Source organism: Hyla sarda, chromosome 1 (genome assembly GCF_029499605.1).
Source record: "Hyla sarda isolate aHylSar1 chromosome 1, aHylSar1.hap1, whole genome shotgun sequence".
NCBI classification, from domain to species: Eukaryota; Metazoa; Chordata; class Amphibia; order Anura; family Hylidae; genus Hyla; species Hyla sarda.
In genome coordinates this window covers 545,878,859-545,901,839 of record NC_079189.1, presented here as the reverse complement: position 1 = coordinate 545,901,839, position 22,981 = coordinate 545,878,859, and the positions used below count along the sequence as shown (strand labels likewise).

The 22,981-nt window shown below is 38.8% G+C and overlaps 1 protein-coding gene and 1 long non-coding RNA gene across 14 annotated transcripts in view; one reads left to right on the top strand and one right to left on the bottom strand.

Annotated features, from left to right (window-relative positions):
* MAST4 (microtubule associated serine/threonine kinase family member 4) overlaps positions 1–22,981 on the bottom strand; it is a 632,006-nt gene that overhangs the window by 29,945 nt on the left and 579,080 nt on the right. For all 12 annotated transcript variants that reach the window (XM_056541555.1, XM_056541557.1, XM_056541556.1 and 9 more), the window contains 5 exons: positions 19,408–19,616; positions 15,935–16,073; positions 10,804–10,936; positions 7,319–7,484; positions 2,138–2,239 (listed from right to left, as the gene is read on the bottom strand). In XM_056541555.1, the coding sequence (XP_056397530.1) occupies positions 2,138–2,239; positions 7,319–7,484; positions 10,804–10,936; positions 15,935–16,073; positions 19,408–19,616 (749 nt within the window). The remainder of the gene's footprint in view (positions 1–2,137; positions 2,240–7,318; positions 7,485–10,803; positions 10,937–15,934; positions 16,074–19,407; positions 19,617–22,981) is intronic.
* Positions 1,949–21,344, top strand: LOC130292529 (uncharacterized). 2 transcript variants are annotated; one of them, XR_008848152.1, is made up of 3 exons: positions 1,949–2,105; positions 2,607–2,743; positions 21,198–21,344. It is a non-coding gene; the product is annotated as an uncharacterized LOC130292529 (long non-coding RNA). The 2 variants fall into 2 exon arrangements; XR_008848153.1 differs by lacking the exon at positions 21,198–21,344 and adding an exon at positions 20,568–20,977.

Genomic DNA, 22,981 nt, shown 5'->3' with positions numbered 1-22,981 from the left:
TTAAAAAAAAAAATCTTAGTACGTTTAAAATCCCTCTATTTTGACGACCTATAACTTTTTCATTTTTTCGTATAAGCAGAGGTTTGAGGGCAATTTTTTTTCGCCATGATCTGTACTTTTTATGGATACCACATTTGCGTATATATAACATTTAATACATTTTTTTATAATTTTTTGGGGGAATATGCCTTTATGCATTTACGCCATTCACCATACAGGATACTTAACATGATATTTTAATAGTTTGGACAATTACGCACGTGGCAATACCAAATATGGTTAAACTTTTGGGGGGTAAAATGGGATAAACTGACGTTTTACCTTTTTATTGGGGGAGGAGATTTTTCAAATTTTTGCAATTTTTTTTTACACTTTAATAGTCCCCATAGGAGACTATTTATAGCAATCACTTGGTTGCTAATACTGTTCAGTGCTTTCAGTGTTATCGAACCCAGGAGACGCCGGAGGCAAGTAAGGGGACCTATGGCCGCCTTTACAGATGATCTGATCCTTGCGGGCGATCCGATCATCCATATTAAGTGCCGCACTGCTGCAGATACCGTGATGTGTATTGATCACGGCATCTGGAGGGTTAATGGTGGACATCGGCACGATCGCTGATGTCTGCCGTTACCGGCGAGTCCCCGGCTGCTCATAGCCCCGGGACCTGCCGTGCATGACACAAGCACAAGGTGCTCCCGGTCGTGTTCATGACGTAAATGTACGTCATGGTGGATTAAGTACCACCGCATCATGACGTACATTTATGTTCGATGTCGTTAAGGGATTAAATTCTGTAACTAGAACTTGGTCATATCCTGGTCATAAAGGGGTAAACTAAATGATCACTGTACCTTTTGCAAAAGTTAGAGGGAAAAAAATAAAAATAATAATAAAGACCTGTATAAAATCTAGATGAAGTTCTTGTTAAAGGCAGTGACATTAGTGTGAAGTGCTGGCTGTCTGGGCAGTCCATATAAATAGACTGTGTGCTGTTTATCAGTGCAGTAATGGCTATAAGCCCCTGCTTAGATCTGACATTATTACTGCTAAAACTAAAATGTCAATCAATATCTGTGCGCTCTTCTCTTCTCATCCACTTTCTGGCACATGCAGAGGGAGAACATTAAAAAAAAAAAAAAAAGTTGTGTGTCTGAAAAACTTCTCTCAATAGTGTTTGCAATAAATAAAAAATAAAAAAAAGATGATGTGAGTCAAATGACATTAGATAGTAGATCACCATATTACCGTATTTTGCCAAAATATAAGCATTATGTGTAAGCCATTGCAGAAAGCATCTGTATTTATAAAACTTAAAGTGTCATTGTCTTTAAAATACAAAACACTTTTGACGTGTCGTAAATAAAATTTAAATCAGTATGGGAGCTGAAAATGACACTGATGAGTAGATTAAGGGGGATAAATGCTCAGCTAAACACCATTCTCTATTCTAAAAGTGGGAGACGAATTCTATAGTAAGTCTATGGAGTCCATCCTGCTACTGCTGTTCCAGCAATGTGGTTCATGCCTCCTGTTCTCTGTCCCAACACAAAGGAAATGACCGATCGGCCAATCACTGGATGAGGTGGCCATTGACTGGTTGTGTAGGTATTTCCTACGTGTCGGGACCAAGAACAGAAACCTCTGAGCAGCAGAGCAACACTGTCAGCAGTGGAATACAGTTTTTTCTTTTTGTATTTGTTTGATCTACCATGAAGTTGAACTATTTCTCTGTACAACCCTTTTTTAGAACAATCTCTTGCACCGGTCACCCATCCAAAACCTATATTTTACTAAAGGGCAGCAAGAGGAACCTGCCATCATATACATTATTACATTGCAATGTACCCTATTACCACTGAATTATAGGTCATAATGACCCTACATAGAGAGTCACAGATAATCTTCTCACTAGCAGCGTCATACATTGCTGCCTCCAAAACAGGAAGAGAAACAGGTCCATCTAGTGTGAACAACAGTACCAGTCTCCAGGGAGCTCTTCTCTGTCCGTATATTAGTTATGACTGTACATTGATGCAAATCTTTTTATCATTGAATGTCTTCTTTAGAGAATGTGAAGTATGAAACAAGAAAACTAGTGCTAGGTAAGTATATAACTTTATAGCAAGACTCTTACCTGTCCCAAGTCTATCGAGAGGATTCTGCCTGAGTAGTAAAGTAATGAGGTCCTGAGCATCAGGCGGGGGAGCGTCTTCCTTTGCAGGCCATATTATTTCATCTACAAAGAAAAAGATTTGTTATAAAACAAAAAAAATACATAAAGTAATAGCACTCAATAGAAAATAACTTGCTGAGCTTTTATACCTTAATCTAAACAACACATTATATCAACCATGTAAGAAAGTCTGCAGTATAAAACTGGATTAACGGCTAGGAATTAACATACAATGGTAGATAATCGGGTTTTCCAGGCCTTTGTATGTTATTTAAATAGTCACTGTTCAACTTGTATAAAATCAATAGTACAAGCAAGTAAGAAACTCTATTATATCTTTTCAGACAAAAATGCTTATTTCTGCTTTTAACAAGCTACTTTCCTGCACTCCCCCCATAAACTTTCATTCACTGCTTAATTCTTGTGTTAGTAAGATGGACTAGCAGCTCACTGAGGGATCAACTCACATGCTGCACAGACAAGTCTATGGAGAGAGAAAGGTTGAGGGGAGTGAGTGGAGAGAGAAAGAAGGAAGAAAAGGCTAAAAAATAACTACAAAAGTTCCCTGTAAGTATTAGATCTCACCCTAGTGCTGGATTTTCAGCTTATTCTGTTCAGTGCTGCACTAAAAATGTACTATATGCTGCTGCTTCTTGGGGTTCACCATAAAGAGAGGAGAGCAGAATCTCCTCTTCTGTGTATGACGTGTATGGAAGACATCATAGAGGCTAGGCTCCACGCACTCTAAGGGAAGATTAGAGGTGACGAGGATTTTGTGACAAATCATCCCATTGCACAAAATTCTCCTCCATATCTGCGTTGATGTGGATCTGAAGTGAATTTTGGTGAGGATTATCTTGTCACATCCACAAGAAATTTTATTTGTCATTTTACCCTGTGTGAACATACCCTTACAAATATGACAGCCGCTAAATAGACACAAGTCTGCACATTAGACCGAGATGTGTATTTTGCATACAATTTCTTTCAGGAGGTAGAGACAAGCTAAATCTATATAGAGGGGTGGACTAGGCACGTAACCGATTAATAAATGAAAACCCCCGCTGAACCTTACATACATGGTGTAGGAACACACCATGCCCAGAAAAAGAAGGGGTGGACTAGGGGTGTAGCCAATAAATCAAAACATCTGATCAATCTTAAATGGTATATGAACACTCCATGCCCAGAATGCCAAGCATGGAGGCCAACAACCACCACAAAAGTAAGGGCTTGTTGGCCACACTGAAAAGTGTAGAAAAACAAATGCAAAATAATGTACAGGAAATAGAATATTGACAATGGATGTTACATTAATTTGAATGGATAATTGCTTGAAAAAAAAAATAACTAAAAAAAAAAAAACTAAAATAAATGTGAATTTATTTAAATCAGATTCTTTCAAATTCGTTCTTGTATCAATGAGAACACACTAATGCCTGACTTCACTCCTGACAGGGAGGATGATACCGTATTATGTAATGACTGCTCAGAGCAGTGTCATTATTAGCGTACACAGGCAGACGACTGCCATATCACTAGAAAGAGAAGCGCTTCATTCCAAAACATCCTGTTTATTATACACAGAGGCCACTTCATGATCCATAGAATTAAAACCCACTGCTACTTAATTCTAACTAGAGCAAGAAGTAAATCCAGCTATCCAGCTGTATACAAACACACAGGAAAGGGATAAAAATGTACAAAATAACATGTATAGTACAGAAAATTTTCTTATGTCGAAAGCACACGCCCTGGCCCACCACCTACTAAAATAAGGAATGAAGGCTAATCAGTCTCAATCAAGGGTCACTATGCAGCCACATTGGCTTCCTCAATTGTGCATTTGGCCCTGAGAGTCAACAATATTACATAATGAATAGCTGGTCTGCCTTGTCTAATGTAAAATTATGCCAGTATACATGTGCAATTCTAAAAAAAAAAAAAAAGAAAATCTAAAAAGGAAATGTTATGAAGGGAAAGAAAGAAAGAAAGGTAAGAGAAATAAAAAGTAAAAAGTAAAAATTGGGACAAATGTCACTCTGTTCTCTGTAATATTATAATCTCTAATAATATGCATGACATCTTTTATAACAGAAAATCTGAATAATATGTAAAACACCTTCTCTACTTATGTGCATAATTTCAGAGCGGGGGCGGCAATCAGTTTACAAAGGGCAGAAGTTCTATAGTGCAAAAGAGCCAGCATGCCAGCTTGGATGCCACATCTATGATTACTGCAGGTTAAACTGAATATAAAGCGTGAACTATGTATGAATATGCATCCCCGCTGCAAGGCATTGTGCGCCAGGACGGAGTGCTACCACTCGTTTTAATTACCGGGTTTATTCCCCAAGCTCCTGGTGCCTCAGATTATAACCTCCTAAACTATGTCATTTACATATCCGAGTTATAGTTTGCTTAACAGAAGAACATTTTTTCAAGTTCCATACAAATATGGTACCAAAGATACATAAAACACACACACACTAGAGTCGTTCTCTTTGTATCTGTTAGTAGCTTCACTAGTCCATGCCTGTTTTGCCCCTTTCACTATCAGGCCATGCCATTGTAGCCACCAAAAGGTAGGGTTTCCTGGGGGCAGGAATGCAGGACTCAATTGGCATTAGTGCAGGCCCACAGAGGGCTTAAAGCTAAAGTAGGGAATGTAGGCAATGTGTTGGAGCTGAGCTTTATGCCACAGTGCTACTTTGTAGAGAAAGACCAATATGGGGCTTATAGGGGTACTCCGCCCCTAGACATCTTATCCCCTATCCAAAAGATAGGGAATAAGATGTCTGATCGCAGAGGTCCTGCCACTGGGGACCCCAGTGATCTCCCTGCTTCCCTGCTGCACCCAGCATTCAGTTAGAGTGTCGGGTGCAGCGCCACAGTCGTGACATCATGACCACACACCCTCAATGCAAGTCTATGGGAGGGGGCGTGGCCACAGAGACCATGCATAGTGCCAAAGGGGGATAATGCAGATGCTGCAGAGCAGTAGGCCTATTTACAGCTGTCATGATCTGTGGGAGCCACTACCTAAGTAGTGAAGATTGCAAGACACCTGTAGATCAGGAAGAGTGGGCTAATAAAGAGGACGACTGCAAGAGTGCTACTCATCCTCATCCAAGTAACTTAGTGATTCATAAGTAAAAATTGTGTTCGACAAGTATTCAGCCCCTTGTCATCAGAAATTACTGTTTATCTGTTTGCTGCTCATTTATATTGAGGGGTCTTTTAAAAACCCCAACAGTAAGGAAATAGACCAGGGGCCATAGGTGTAGCAGCCCCAAAAAATCTTGGGATAAAGAGCAAAGTGACAGGTACAACATTGCGAGTTGCATTAAGGTGAGGTAGGCAGGAGCCTCTCAAAGACCTACAGTGGCAAAGCAAGACCAACTAATAGCCTAAAGTCACAACCTGACAATGATGCAAACAGCAGAAAGATTTTGAGAACCGTTTTGATTGGTTAATAAAGATATCTGTTGAACAGCTGGGAAGACCCGCTTACATACATACATACACATATATAGATATAGTTACACCTTCTAAAACATTTTTTATATATTGTTGGGTACATTGTTTATGCTTGTGCAGTAAATTGTGCAAAATAAAATGTCATTATGATCATAGTGCTGGCATAACCTTAGCATTTTAATGCATCAGGGAAATTTGTGGAAACAGCAGGTAGGGAAATAAGGGATTTTGTTTAATTATCATTTAGTTTTGCCACAAGCTGTGTAATGGTACTTGGGGTCAGCCTGCAGGTTCACACCGGAAAGGTTATTGAATTTTAAATGAAAGAAGAACAGCTGTTATATAAATAACATTACCTTGTAATAACCCTCAGTGAACTCATTAACAATCTGTGAATTCTCTTTGTTTGCTTTCTGCTTTGCATTATTTACTATGAGGGCCCCCCAGTTAGTCACATTACAGTTTATTTGGCTATTTGTTTCATTTTGCATAGACAGCACTTGGTGATTGCAATCCAATGGCGAGCCAGACAGCTACATATCCCTAACCGGTGTAGGCCCTGTTTTACTATTTGCAAATAATGAACTTCTATTGTAAGTGATAGACCAATTACACTAACAGACTACACATTCAATTATAAAATTAGCTGAGAGAAGAGCAGGTTTTTTCCTGTATCACTCCATGAAAACTGGCTAATTGGTAATATACCCATAGAATGATGACGCTGCTATGGAAACACTATGAATCCAGTATGTCACAAAAAAGGACTACTGGATTATATCAATGCACATGAACAAGAAACGTGTTAAAGGGATTGTTCAGTTAAGAAAATAAATTCATATACCCTAATAGGGAATTGTAAATTACTAGAAGGAGTTTTTCTGATTGAAACACAGAGCAGTTATAAAGAGTGACTCTCACTATCAAGGACCTCTCATATCCAGATAGTCTATTCATTTGACTGAGCACTGTGTAATGCTTCAATTCACCTGTGGAGGCGCTGCAGGAAAATTGAACACTCACTACCAGGTTCCCTACAGATAACAGCTGATGGCTGAAGTTCCCAGCACTGGGATAATTGATGATCATTATATTATAAATGGACTCTTCTAACAATTATGAATTGTCCATAGCAAAGAAACCCTTTAATAACGCCACAAATGTGTTGCCTTCCCATGTAGAGTGACCTGCCATAGCCAGTGATTGTAGCGGGCATTTCCTATGTGGCAGAACACCATAGGCCAACTATAGGCAGCAGTTAACATGTATTTTTTTTTAACATGTACTTTTTAAAGAGTAAACTTTATTCTCTGGGGAAACTCCTTTAATATCTCCAAATAATTAAAATGTAGGTATGAAAGTTAATATCCACATTTCATGGTTCATATCCAAACTTCAGCTTATTTAAAAAAAAAAAAAAAAAAAAAAAAAAAAAAAAAAAAAGAAGTGCTGCTACATACTTTTTATAGAGCCATCTGGTGCTCTTTTGAGTTTTACATGATGTAAAAATAATTTACTGTATATGGAACGGAAATATGAAAGGGGTTGTCCCATGAATAAAGTATTCTAGTATTTACTGGACCCTATGACCAGTGCAATACATTTATATCATGTGAAACCTGACCATAATAATCTTCCCTATTATCTTAACCTTATACTTACCACTGATAACCTGACCGAACAAGTCCTCTGGTGTATCTCCAAAGAACGGGACGCATCCAACCAGGAATTCATACAAAATAATCCCCATTGCCCACCAGTCAACAGGCTTTCCGTAACCTTGCCTCAAAATCACCTCTGGGGCAATGTATTCAGGGGTTCCACAGACCTGAAAAATAATGGATAACATTTGTGGTGATCAATGAAAGTAACATTTATCTGGGAATATATATATAAAAAAACACAGACCGAAGAAAACAAACAAAATCAAAGCTGGACAACCCATTCGGTTAATCCATATTTTCTGTTTCCTTAAGTGGGGTCTCATTTTCTTAGCCCCTGTCCCTCCAAGGGCATTTTCACTGGGCTACCAGAGACTCTACCATTAACAAATATTTAGACAAATATTTAGGATGTAATAGCAGTCCCATCATGGCAGCTACAGAGGTCTTTCACACACACAGTACCACTCATGGCCTCAGTTTATATGTGGTATTACAGCTCAGTGAATGGAGCCGTGTTGTAATACTACACACAACCTAAGGACAGGTGTGGCACTGTTTTTGGAAGCAAGCAGTTATGTTTATCTAATCCTGGACAACCCAGGTAGGAGCTGAGAGCGAGTGTTCCCGATGGCTTCCGGGACCCATGTCTAATGCCGGACATCACTGATTGCTTTGATGCCCGGCATTAACCCTTTAGACGCCACGATCAAATTTGACCGCAACATTTAAAATAAAATAAAAAAATGGCTCGATGTTCCAGGAAGCCTCAACAGCCTTGAGCAGTCGAGCACCAATAACACTGATCAATGCTATGCTATCGCATAGCATTGAACAATGTTTGCAATCCAAGGATTGCATGTAATAATCCCCTATGGGGACTAAAAATTTATGTAAGAAATGTAAAAAAAAAAAAAAAAAAAAAAGTTTGAGTGAATTAACCCCTTCCCTAATAAATGCTTGAATCACCCCCCTTTTCCCATAAAAAAACGATGTAAACAAAAATGTAATGTTACTCAAACCACGCATTCAATAGCGTATACGGAAAAAAAAAAGTCCAAAATTTTATATTTTTGGTCACTTTATATACCTTAAATTTTTTTTAACTTATAAAAAGCGATCAAAAAGTCCCATCAAAACTACAGATCACAGCACAAAAAATGAGCACTCACATATCCCCATAAACGGAAAAATAAAAAAGTTATATGGGTCAGAAGAGGACAATTTTAAAGCGTACTAATGTTCGTGCAAAAAGTTATAATTTTTTTAACAGAAGTAAAACAAAATCAAACCTATATACTGTAAGTGGGGTATCTTTTTAATCATATGGACCTACAGAATAAAGATAAGGTGTCATTTTTACCAAGAAGTGCACTGCGTAGAAACGGAAGCTGACAAAAATTACACAATAGCGTTTTGTTTTATTTTTGTCCCACAAATATTTTTTTTTTTTGGTTTTGCAGTAAATTTTGTAGTGAAATGAACAAGCCCTTATATAGGTCTGTAGGTAGAAAACTGAAATATTTTTAGAAGGTGAGGAGGAAAAAAACGAAAGTGCAAAAATGAAAAATAGCCTAAGTCCTTAAGGGGTTAAAAAGGAGAGCATAGTTACATATTTTAACTAAGAATCTATCTATCTCCATACTGTACACACAATTATAAAGCACAGTCTACCTTACTGATAGATAATACCCAGCTGCTTATATTACCGCCAGCATACACTACTGTAATACAAAGTCATACAGGAGCTGAGCAGTTTATAAACTCGCAAGCATAAATTTCCTGCATATATTTACAGACAAATGTTATACTCCACAACCCCCTTCCCCAAAAATCCATTTAAAGACACCAATCTAGCTGGTAATTAATTTGCCATAATGCGTATGTTTGAACTAACAAGGAAAAATATTATATCTTCAGCTTACAAACTATTAAATTAAGAACAACAAACCGACCATTTATATTGCAGCAGGAAAGTGAAGGGAACATATATTCAGCTATGATATTGTTCAGATAGATCCCCCTCCTTCCCAGGCACTTTAGAATAAACAGATTGTGGACCCTTGGTAATGAGGCATGAAAAAAAGCAAATGGACCACAGCTAAGATTTTAGCACCTTTAATTGTACAATGCATCATAAGCTCCAAAGTAGTCTATAGAGATTCACAGACTTCCTTCAGTGTCTTATTCTGCTGTCTTAAAAATTACGACAGTGCCATCATATTCCTCATTTCATGGGAACAACTGAAGGATAGAAGAATTAGGCAGAAATGTAAAGAATATGAAAGCACACCACCGTTTATTTGCATTCAGTTGGATATGCTATGTATAACGTGATAAAATATTCATCACAGTTAAAGGGCTTTTATAATGCCCCATAAGAAAATAATATGGTAATAGATTGGGGGGGCAATTAAGATCCTCCACTATTTACCATAGCAGAGAATGGCCACACACAGCATTACACAGACAGCTCACATATTTGGAGGGAAACTATGTTATGTTATTTTATCTTTTTTTAACTTTATTAATTGACTGTACAAGTCTTAAAATCAGGTCTTAAAGTGTACTTGTCATGAGTTCACTGCACACTGCATGCAGTTCACTGAAAATGAGGGGTCGTTTCCTTGCTTACCCGCACATCTCATGTGGAGACTTTTTCCCCTTACTCCCCAGAGTTGACAATTGGCTGCTCTGTGCAGTGAGGCTCTGTGACAGGCCCTCGACTCACACAGCAGGCTGATTGACAAGCCAGGAGCCTGCACAGAGCCATGTTGTCCTGCAGAGACACACAGGCAGTAGGGCTCCAACCACTGTCCAGAAAAATTTAGCATTTTTTCACCAAAAATATACACATTGTTAAACAAATATTTATTTCAAATATACATTATATAAAAAGTTTTTGTAATTGATAGCGCTCAATTAAGATTCTTTTTATGCATGTCAATATTTGCCAAAAATGCAGTACTACTGTATATGTAGTCTATTTCTAACCAAACTCATTAATGGCCAACAGCTATTCCACCTGATACCCTCATACACGTGCAAACATGGCCAGTGCTCATGTGTACATTGCCTCAGACTCCTTTGACAGTGGTTTATCAAGACAGTGGATCAAGAAGTTGAAGTCCAATATGACCAAACCTTCTCTTTCCAACATCTTTAACTAAGAGAAAGTCAGAAGACTACAATGTGCACATTAGATGGCCTCCAAGGTTTGGACCACATGTGTAATGTACAAATCAACTTTACATACACAAAACAATTATATACTTACTATTCCTAATCAATGTGTAGAGTTAAAAAGGATTGTATGTGATTAACAACATAAATAAATAAAAATAAAAGATTGTATAGGATTGTCCATGGGTTTTGCAAAATATTGCAACCCTACCGAATCGCAAATTTAAGAAATATAACAAGAACAATTTCATACCATTGAAAGGACTAAGACACAAAATAAAGAAACAAATTAGTTATGCTGACCTGCTTGTCCAGGAACTCTCGGGCGTCCTTTTCGATGTGACCCTCATAAAGGTTAGTCGTCATGCTCATAAGGCCCACTTTGGAAAGTCCGAAATCTGTCAGCTTAATATGTCCCATTGAGGTCACCAGCAGGCTGTAAATCAAGGACATACATTTGACACACGTTTTTGGGCACAAATAAAAAGAAGCTCTCAAGTACATTATATATGAACAACACAAGCACAATCCTACGACATGCATTATATCTACGGTATGTGGGCAAGGAAACGGATATCAAGATCAAGCAGGTCTACTCTTCAGCACATATCAACATTTCTGGGTTAGAACTTTAGACAAGCTGGTCATGGATTCTATCACATTTCTTAAATACTTTTGACAAGTTGTAGACTGCCTGGATTAGTTACTTAGAAAGTCTCATAAGAGTTTTCCCATATCTTCTGGCTGTCAACCTCGGTTGCTCATCAAATGACTAGTGTATATGTAGCAGAAAACCTCCAAAGCATTATTGAATCAAATTGTTGTGGTTCACCCATTTTCACAGCCAGCCCACAATAGCCTTGGGGTAGAGGACATGGCTGAAAGACAGAGTCCTCAAAACAAAGCAGACAATTTTGTCCATCTCTACTGTAAAGACTGCATTATTTATATAAATGTAGAAGAGGACTATGTAAGGCAATGCTTCTATCTTGTCATGTACTTCATTGTAAAAGTGAGACTATCATAGCTTTTCTGGTCTGTTAACATTGTGTAAATAATAATGTGTTGCTTAGTTTGAGGTTTGCTTTTATTTAAAAAAAATGCTTATATTTGAGGCTGCCATGTCTAATAGCATCTGTGTGCTGTGTCACTGTAATACACTGTATGACAAAAGTGCTTTACCGCACACATAGGGCATAAGAGGCAAGGTACAGCTTCCAACCTCATTTCCCTATACATTTTAAATAATCCTCACAGGGAAGGGCTGACTGTATAGCATGTATTGGGGCCTCTTATTTCCTAACAAATAAAGTTAGGGGAGAAAATGATCAACTTTTATTTCAACTTTCTAATCCTTTTGTTCTCAGGGAGAAAAGCCACCACCCGAGCTGTATGGCAACAGTTTACCCCTCATTCTCTCCGTTGCGAACACATGAACGTTTGGCCATGTAGAGTGTTGATGTGTATGGAGTGATCTATCAACCAAACAGTCACATGGCCAAATATTTTAAGTGTATAGGCACATTGTCAGTCTTAGATAGGACAATGTATGTTTAGGTTGCACATAGGTCAGTGAGATGTCTTTTTAACTTGGTCTTCCATATCCCACCTCTACTTATGTTGTGCAATAGGTTGGTGTTAATAGAGAATATTGAGGCAGATTTTTTTTTATGACCATCTTAAAGAAAAATGGTCATTGGAAAATTACCTATAGTTTAAATAAGGTTTCTATTTTCAATATATATTTAAAGAATTTTAGGTAAATCTTTAAAAAAAATTCCACTTTACTATAGTTATAAAATAATCCCTAAAGTTACAAATAAATAGGGTCTGCTCCAGACTATGAACAGTGTCTGGAGAGGTTTATTGTGTTTATATCCATGGGGCTTGCTGTGAAGCATATCTCCAAATGTTGTTAAAAACTGCTTAGGAAAGATGGCTGCTCCCATAAAAACTTACTATAATGAAATAAAATAGAGACAGAAACAAATCTAGCGGTTACATTCACCCAACCCATTTTGTGCCTCCAGCTGTTGCCCCCCACCTCTTCCCCGCTTCTCTCTGCCCCTGGCCTGTTGGCAGCACCGCTACGAGCAGCCACACAAGGGAACCTGCGAGTGCGCAGTGCACTCAGACATTGTGGCTGCTCCACGATGTCAGCCGCGATGTCAGGGCGCATTCGCCGACTTGCAGGCACCCTGTGTGGCTTCTCGTAGCGGTGTATTTCCACTGCTAGCAGGCCAGGGGTGGAGCAAGGTGGGGGAACGGGGGGTGGCAACAGCTAGAGGCACAAAATGGGTCTGGCCACCAGTGGATCTGCAGCATAAAATACGCTGCAGATCCGTTACGTGTGACCCTACCCTAAAACGAAACTAGACAGGTAGAAGGTGCATCCAATTAAAGGATAAATATCGCCAAGAAAAAATTATCCCCTATTCGAAGGGCCAGTGCTCAGACCCCCCGCGATCTTCTGAACGGAGCCCCGGTTCTCCAGCACAGGAGCGCGTCACGACCCCCGTTGGTAGCGGAGGCCGCCACGCCCCCTCCATAAAGCTCTATGGGAGAGCCAAAGATTGCCGAACGGCTCTCCCATAGAGCTTATTGGAGGGGGGCGTGGCGGCCTCCGCTTCGGGAAGGGGTTGTGACGTGCTCCTGAATGGAGCTCGGGGCTCCATTCAGGAGATTGCAGGGGGCACAAGTGCTCCCATCCCCCATGATCTAAAGTTTTTCTTGGTAATACTTATCCTTTAATCACAGATTTGCACATCGTAATAGATTTGGTGCATTTTGCTAGAAATGTTAGGCACTTTACAATTCCTTATGCCACCTCTTACTTTAGACCAGTGGCCCTCCTGATGTTGTATAACTACAACTCCCAGCTGTTTGCTGTGCAAGCATACCCGGGAGTTCCAGTTTTGCAAAATATAAAAGGGCCAGTTTGCAAACCACAGCTTTAGACTAATAACTTGCACTGAAATTTTGGTAGGAATTAAGCCATATCCCTTTTTCTAGCCAGAACTCAAAATAAACCTGGAGCAAGGCATTAACTGCATTTATTATGCAAACTGTGTCAGAATTTAGGCACATTTAAATAGTAAATTCCGCATTGTCGGTCAGGTCTCTACCCTAAGCTTGTAATGATTATTTTTTTTGTAATAAATATTGTGGTGTTATAAAAACTTAAGTAAAAGTTAGATTTTATATATTATTGTGGTGATGATATACCATCATTACAAAACATGGGAATAATTGTGTCTGCTATCAGAACGCCCAAACAACACTTTACTTGACTTCTGCACTGTGCCATCTTACAATACCAGATGAGATAATGTATTATCCGAAACACTGCCCGCACCCCCATTCACTCTCCCCGGTGCAGTCATCGAGGCCTCTAATAGAGAATAGCTGAGCTAATTTGATAACACATTACATATTTTGTTTCCCCATTCTCATCAGTAACTGGGGGAACCATACTAGTCTGTCCTTCTGAAATTTCATCTAGTTAAGCTTCCTAGTCACAATGAGGCAGCTAATCCACGCTGACATCATCACAGTGCCTATCCAAGGCACATGCTTAACATGCAGATAGAGTTCTGTGGTCAATGCAAATGTGAAAAGAGGGGGATTGTTTTCTTTTGTGGAAATACTCAATGGCAATCCTTTCTGGGCTTTGTGTGTCGCAGGAAGGCTATTAATAAATGATTATGTACATGCTTAATGTAATACGAAGGGCAAAACCCAATGAACATATCAGCAAACTGGTCATGTATGATAAGGGTCTTCATTTGGAGAGAAAGATCCTGCTACACAAGCCACCTGCAGACCCTTCCCTTAAAATGAGGTTGAATTTGTCAAATAGCCATGCATGGATGCAAATACTGGCTACGTGACAAGAATTAAGTCATTTTGGCATATTGATAAATGCTGAAATCAAATGTTAGCAGGCCACAAATGATAAAGCCTTGGGCTGAACACTTGTATGGACAACATTTATGTTACCCAACTTTAGATATGCATGTTAGATAAAGAATGCATGTTAAGTTTAACAATGATAAAGGCTGTGGCCTTACACCCCTCTCATTGGTTTATCTTGTGGAAGAACAAGCATTGAGCAGGTTGAAATCTAACATTCTGGATTACTTGTCTCCCCAACATCTACCATCAAAGGAAGAACTCAGAGACCTAAAACTTTTCAAGATCATTGGTGGGTTCACATAACTTATGGGTACGGTCGGCTTAAACAGAAGATGTGGTCAAACTATGTTAAATACTCAACACTGGTGTGAGTATGTGGACCGGCACTGTCCTTTTAATCAAGCTGGGAGCAGTAGGGCCGGGTGTAATCTCTACTTAAAGGGTACCTCTCATCAAATAAACTTTTGATATATTTTAGATTAATGAATGTTGAATAACTTTCCAATAGCATGTTAATGAAAAATATGCTTCTTTCTATTGTATTTTTCCCGATCAGTCCTGTCAGCAAGCATTTCTGAATCATGCTAGAGTCCTAAAAACTCAGAGCTGCCAGCCTGCTTTGTTCACAGCCAAACAGGCTGTGAACAAAGCAGGCTGGCAGCTCTGAGTGTTCTCCTTTGTGAACAAAGCAGACTGGCAGCTCGTAGTGTTTAGGACTCCAGCATGAGTCTGAAATGCTTGCTGCCAGGACTGGTAGGGAGACCCCTAGTGGTCATTTCTTCAAAGTGGAAAATTAAATAAAAAGAAGCATATTTTTTAATAACATGCAATTGTGAAGTTATTCTGCATACATTAATCTATAATATATTGAAAGTTTTTTTGATGAGAGGTACCCTTTAAACCAAGGTGCTCAGTCTTCAGAAGAAACAGGATACATATAATCCATAGTGCAAAAAAAGAAGTGGCATTCACTCAGTCATTGTGCAACACATTGCAAAGCTTTTGTGGGGCATTGAAAAAGTGTAGTACTGTGCCTGCATTGTAATGTACTGCATGTGGAATACATAAAGCATGTCTGAATCGGTGAGTGCCACTTCATTTTCTACACTATAAACTATGTTAAATACTATTGAACTGAGCATTTAAAACAGAGGGAGATACAAAAATTTCAGCCATCAGTTCAGAAAGAATTAGTATTATTACCAAGAAATTCTCTGCATTCAACGTCAAACTGCTTCCTGATAGGGGAGTATTGTATTAGATTGGAGAATTAAAAAAAAAAGGTTTACATGTCATATTGTTCACTTGTACAGCCAGACTCAGGACACAACAATCAAAAGGATTGAATGAACATAGCTGCTTTCTTCCAGAGACAGTGCCACCCTTGTTGATGGGTTGTGTTTGGGACACTGGCTTAACTACATTCAAATCTGCAGACCAACTGTAGTCCTTAGACAAGAGTGGCATTGTTTCTGGAAAAGACAACCAGACAATTTTTAAGAGACACTAAAATACTTACTTGTCAGGTTTCAAGTCTCTGTGGACGACCCCATAGTTATGGAGATACTCCAGGGCAAGGACAGTTTCAGCAAAATACATTCGGGCCATGTCTACAGGCAAAGGACCCATGTTTTTTAACAGTGTTGCACAGTCTCCTCCTAAAGTGAAAAGAAAATGTAACAGGGGAATGATTGATAGTAGTCACAGCAGCAGAAACATATAACACTTTTACTAAATATGATTAAAATACCGTAATGGTGTAAAAAAAACAATATGCATGTACACTTACATAAAGCAAAGCACCAGTTCACACAAAATGACATTGAAGTATACAGAATGCATAAGTCTTTAAATTTGTATACTGTATATTTAGCATAAAATGCAGATATTCTCCAATGGTTAATCTTTTTGCATGTTTGGCATGTGTACTATGTACTTTGTTGGTGGTAGCCATAGGAACAAAAGCTCCCATAACCTCAGCATACAAGGCAGGAATTGTTCTTATCAGGAGCAGAACAATGGTTGACTACAGTGCAAACATGTCAAGAGTTAAAATAATAAAAAGCGGTTGCTGGTCCAACATTATACAATACACTACAAAAATAGACAAAATGAATATGCCTGCTGTGCAGGAAAACACCACTATGGTGACATCAGTTAAAGGCTAGACTCCATCAGATGTGCCTTTGCCAGCTTTACCGGGAAAGTGTCTGCCAGAGTTCTAGAACCCGATACATGTAAACTAAAGCTGGCAATATACATCAGATTGAAGTGAATGTGTTTCCTAGTTTTAGAGACAGATACTGAAACATGTTTTTTTCTAATTTGTTCCTATACTGTATTTGTAATTTTTGCTTATGTCCTTTTTTTGTACATTATCATGAGGCAGCCATCTTGCCTTAGCTGTTTTTAACATTTAGTGATATGCTTCACAGCAAACCCCATGGATATAGACAAAATTAACATCTCCACCCCGTGTTTTTGGTATGGGGCATATTTATAAGCATGCTTTGTGGCATGTGCAGAGGTCATTCTACAGAAAGGGGGAGGCTGAGCTCCCATTGTCTCATCTATATACTCGTGTCACCGTTCGCTGTAATTCCGAACTGATCACTTTCCAGAAGGCTTCTCAATAGGATTGTTCAGTATTATTTCATAATATACATAGTGAAATTGTAAAAAAAATATATATATATTTAACTTCAAAAACTGATTTAAACAATAGGTCACTTTTTGATGACACATTGCCTTTAAGGTTGGCTGAATCTGACAATTTCAATGGGACCAGTCTACTGTGAATGGTGGCCTCCTGACTCTGCATTGGCAGAAGATGTCAGGGAAGAGGATGACTAAGCAGCTTGATTTCAGTATGACAGTGACTTGCTCCTTTCTCCTCATTCAGAACTCAAGCATGTTGAGCGTACAGGTATATGAGCGGAGGAAGGCTCACTACAGAGCTCAATGATCTGGCTTACATGGCGAAGCTCCAATGACGAAACTGTCTACTCATGGACAGTTACATCATGGGAGCTTACCTATACCTATACACTGAGATACATTGCAGCTTCCATCAGGTATGTGGGGAGTCCTCCTAACTAACACCTCTAATGGAAGGCTAAAAAACAGTGTGAACCTAGGCTTGAAATTCAAGCTGGATGTCATTCACTGCTCATTCTATTAGACAAGATCACCAATGGCTAAGACTGCAGCCCGTCTCCCTGCTCTCCTAAACCCTAAATAGCCTTAGACACTTCAGACATCCTCCCTCCATGTGATGGCCCAGGTGATTCCAAACATTTTTGTAACTCCCTTCATTTACCAAAACTGACCCCTGACCCCAGAAAAAAGGTTCGAAATCTTGGTTTGTCACTTCCTTGTAAACTGCCTAACACTGCTTGTTAGACAAAAACTATTTAAACACAATTGGACACGGTTTTATTTAACAAAATAAATACAACGGAATAAAACAAATGTCTGTAAAGTAATCTGTAGCCTTTAAGCAGAGTTCTTTAACTTGTGGCTCTCCAGCTGTCACAAAATTAAAACTTTCATCATGCTTCGGCAGGAACAGGTTGTCAGGCCACGCTGAGAGTTGTAGCTTTCCAACAGCTGGAGAGCCGCAGCTTGGGGAACACTGTTAAATAAAGAAAATTTATCATTCTACAAATCCCATTATAATAATAATGTAAAGATGAATGAGTGTACAAAAAGTGTAGACTGTAACATAAAAGGGAAAATAAATTCATTAAAAGGAAAAAAAGAAAAATGTTTACAAGGCTGAAGGTGGTGTACAAATAATAAGCTATATTTACCTCCCTCAGTCCCTATCGATGCAGCACTACTAAGAAAGGCAATTCCTGTGAGGCCAGTACATCACAGGAACCAGGAGAAAGTGGTGACCAGCAGGGGACAGAGAGTGTCTGCATGACAAAAGCTGAAGACCAGAGGAGGGGAAAATAGCCTGTTTATTATGGCCCAGCCATTGCAGTAGGTCCTGACCTCAGAACGAAGAAGAGCAGCGGGGCAGCAGATTTGTTGGTGTTGTCTACCTACTACTATATATAGGGGTGTACAGGAGAGGGGGACTACAACTATATCGGCCACAAAATACAGACCATTGCTAAAGAAACAAAAACACATATGACATTTTCATTTTTAAGCTAGGTTGTATCAAGTGCAGTGGTAATAAATAAGCAATTGTTTTGCAAGCATTGATAATTTGTGAGTTAAAAATGGTTAATTTTGGGGCAAAAACTGGAAAAATTGAAGAGAGGAGGGTTAGAGTGAGATAAAAGGAGGTTTTTAATTTTTTTTTTTGTAATTTTAAACCCTAACTAGAAAATTCTAAAGGGAAAGTAAAAAAAAAGGGTCACCCACACTCTTAACTGAGGTACCACTCACCAGAGTGGTACCTCAGTTAAGAGTGTGGGTGACAAATATGCTAATTTAGAAACTAGCAATGACACCCCCCCATTGCTAGTTACTCTAAATTAGCATATTTTGCAATGGCCGCATGGATTCTGTTGAGTCTTACCTCTCAGCCACCCTATGGGGGGGGGTTATCAAAACCTGTGCAGAGGAAAAGTTGTCCAGTTGCCAATAGCAACAAGATTGCTTATTTTATTATTTTATTTTTTGGAGGCCTTTGTAAAAATGAAAAACAATCTGATTGGTTGCTATGGGCAACTGGTCAATTGTTCCTCTGCACAGGTTTTGATAAATCTCCCTCTAAAAGCCTATATGTTCAGCTTAGTGTGTGACCCTCTTCTCATTTACTTTTTAATATTAAAATCTCATTTTTTCCCATAACATTTACTCCCACCCCAACTAACATTCACGGTAATAAACCTGGTCCCATTTTTGCCTTGTCATTTTGGTCATCCTAATTATTACAAATGCAGAAACTTTAGAACAAGTTTCTAAATGTCAAATAATGAGCAATTCCCAGAGAAAGCAGCGTCTCATAATCACTTCAGAAAAATCAGGTTTTACCTTCGACATATTCCATGACCATACATAGATGACGTCTCGTCTCAAAGGAGCAGTACATGCTGACCACAAATGGATTCTCTGCAAATGTTAAGATGTCCCTCTCCACAAAGGCCTGTTGAATCTGGTTTCGAAGGACTAGGTTCTGCTTATTGATTTTCTTCATTGCAAATCTCTGACGGGTTTCTTTATGTCGCACTAAATAAACAGCCCTGGAGAGGGGGGAAAAAAAATCCATGACTTGTAATGAATTTTAGTTAACACTTATTGATAGAATACGCTCAGTACTGGAAAGTCAAGAGAAGAGTTAGCAGAAACAAAAAATCTATGTAATGAGCTTAAATAATTTAAAACCTTTAATTTGAACTTAAAGGCTTCAAAGATATGGTAAATGGAACAAGTATTTGCCCATTCTCGCCAATGAGATTAAGTGATCAGGAGAAGATCGATTCAGTCTAAAATAAATAGAACAAAAAAAAAAGCATCAATCGAAACTTCACCCCCTAGCTGTATACTTCTCTAAAGAGCCAGACAAGGTTGAGTTTTTGAGAAGGAAAACTTTGCTGGTCTCTTTGTTTGGTGCCTACACAATCCAGTAGAGAGCAGTTTTGATCTATAATATTCCCGTCAAACTTTATTATGTCCTAATCAATTGGATGTAGCAGACGATTCCTCCGGATACATGATGGGATTACAATGGGCTCCAAGAGAACTTTCACACCAAGGTCAAAAGAAACAATAGTTTTATCGCCCAGCATGCAACGCGTTTGATAGCAACAGCCTCTTTCTCTGACATTGCCTGAGGAAGCAGCTGTTACCGTTACACGCATTGCATGCTGGGCAATAAACCTGTTGTTTCTTATGACTTTGGTGTGGAAACTCTTATGGCGCCCATTGTAACACCATCACCCATCCAGAGGAATCATCTGCTATATCTCGAGGAAACACACCTATATGCCAATTCTATAGTTGTGCTTGGTCTGCGCAACCACCAAAGGTAGGCTCCTATTCAGTTGGAGCCTTAACCCAACCATCACAAGACACTGGGCAGAAACAGTGAGGATGGTATGTACGTCCTATTTATCTCAAATGTGAATTATCTGAATTTATTAAACTATACACAGTTGTAAAAGCTTTGAAAATTTCTATTTTTTCGGTTACAGGAAAACACACCACCATAAACTCTACATATAGTCAGTGCTTTCAAGAAATCCATTAGTAATTAAATCATGGGCTTTATCCAGAATATTCACAATGAAGCGACTACACATCAAATAATAAAGGACTGGTAAACATTAAGCTTTCTCTACTTTCATGGCAAATTTCCAGCATGGCTCGGTGAACAGATGCCGCTTTCCAAATCTACAGGAAATAAATCATTTTGAAAAAGTGTTGCGTCATTGTGAGCCCTTTATAGTAAATCTTTGCTCTTTTCAGCTGAAGCGTGCTCCATAAAGCTATTTATGAGGTTCACCAATAGAGAATAGATGTGGCTCTGTTCACAGGAAACGTGATTTAATGAATTTGGGAATGTGAAGACCGGATTCGAGACTGTGACATACAATAAAGCCAGTGCCAGCATATGTATTATTTATGTTTTTTTTTTTTTTATAACAAGGACAGATAACCTTCTGACCAGTACTGTTTCATATGGTAACAAGATCAACAGGAGAGTGGTAGACTAGGCCTTCTCAACAGTTTTCACCAGCCAGAGCATGGTGCCAGAAATTTTAATGCCAAAATTCAATATATCTCAATATGTTTTTTTTTTTTTATTTGTCTCCTGTACCCAGTAAAATAATAAGTCAAGCACAGATGGAAACAATTCTACTGCTAAACAAGACCTTGGTGTAACATATGATCACTTGTCAAATCTGCCTTGCCAGCTGTGCCTCACCAACCACCGGGGCACCTCAGGAGAAAAGTGATGGAGGTTTAAAGACTGGTGGGAGATCCAGCAACAGCTTCCATATTCAGAAAGGAAAATAAACCTCAATTACAAGATTAATTTATGTGGTTAAAATTTGCAGCATATTACAGTACCAGTGATGTAAATGAGATTCTAAGAATTTGCTTTTTACAATCTGCAGAATGTCAACCTAAGTTTCTGATCCACTGTAGATTTATTGCTGATTTTTCCATTTGACTTCAGTCAAAAATAGCAGATTTCACATTGGATTCGCACAATTGTGGATTTTTTATGCATTACATTTTTTCTTAAAGTGTACCTCTTTGTCCCTACAGCAGGATAAGTGCTCTAATTTAATCACTGCTTCTGATACAGTGGAGACGCATTTGCTGGAAGTCCCATGCAAGTCTGTGGGACTCCTGGCAAATCTGTCTCCAGATCGCTATAGTCTCAAAAGCAGCTGCAAAATTTAAAGGGGTTGTCCAGTAGAGATGAGCGAACTTACAGTAAATTCGATTCGTCATGAACTTCTCGGCTCGGCAGTTGATGACTTATCCTGCATAAATTAGTTCAGCCTTCAGGTGCTCCGGTGGGCTGGAAAAGGTGGATACATTCCTAGGAAAGAGTCTCCTAGGACTGTATCCACCTTTTCCAGCGCACCGGAGCACCGGAAAGCTGAACTAATTTAGGCAGGATAAGTCATCAACTGCCGAGCCGAGAAGTTCGTGACGAATCGAATTTACTGTAAGTTCGCTCATCTCTATTGTCCAGTATTAGAAAAAAAAAAAAAAGCTTTTTTTTTGCAAAAATTTCACCACTTCTGTCCACAGGTTGTTTGTAGTACTGCAACTCAGTCCTATTTACTTTAATTGAGCTGAGCTGCAATACCTAACACAATCTGTGGACAGGAGAGGTGCTGTTTTTGCAAAAATAGAAGCAGTGCAAAAATAGAAGCAGTGTCTTTAAAGGGGTACTCCACTGCCCCAGCGTTTGGAACATTTTATTCCGAAAACTGGGTGCGGGCTGCAGGGGTTGTGACGTCAAAGCCACGCACCCTCAATGCAAGTCTATGGGAGTAGGCATGGCGGCAGTGGAGTACCCCTTTAAGCACATATCCTACCGCAGAGACAAGTAGAAGCACACTTTGAATTAACATTTCCCTGAACAAAACTCTATTTGTAAAAATGCACCAGATTTCACAGCATTTCAAACACGTGTTAAAGTACCAAATTAAGCCAATTTTTAACTTGCACTTATTGAAATAACAAAAGATCTAGCATTCTAACATAATATAGATAGGCACTTGATAAAAAATTTTTTTTTAAAAATTACCAGAAAACAACAAGCAAATGTAATTACATGTCCACCGATTGTATTTTTCATGGCTTTGCATAAATGGGGAACTTTAAAAAAATAGAAGCAATAAGGGCAAGAAAACAACAGATCCTTGACCAAATTAAGACAAATCTTCCACTAGACTAAAATACTATATAAACAAAGAAAACGGTTCATCTTCTATAAATAGAAATAATTACATTGTACGTTTTAGAATAGTTGCTTAGAGAGAAATCATGGAGCTGGATACATTTCAAGCCTCAGATAAGGTTGTAGGTATTTTGTGAGAAAGGCTTTTTTTTCTTACAGCGCTGAGAGCCTAGACCGGCTTAT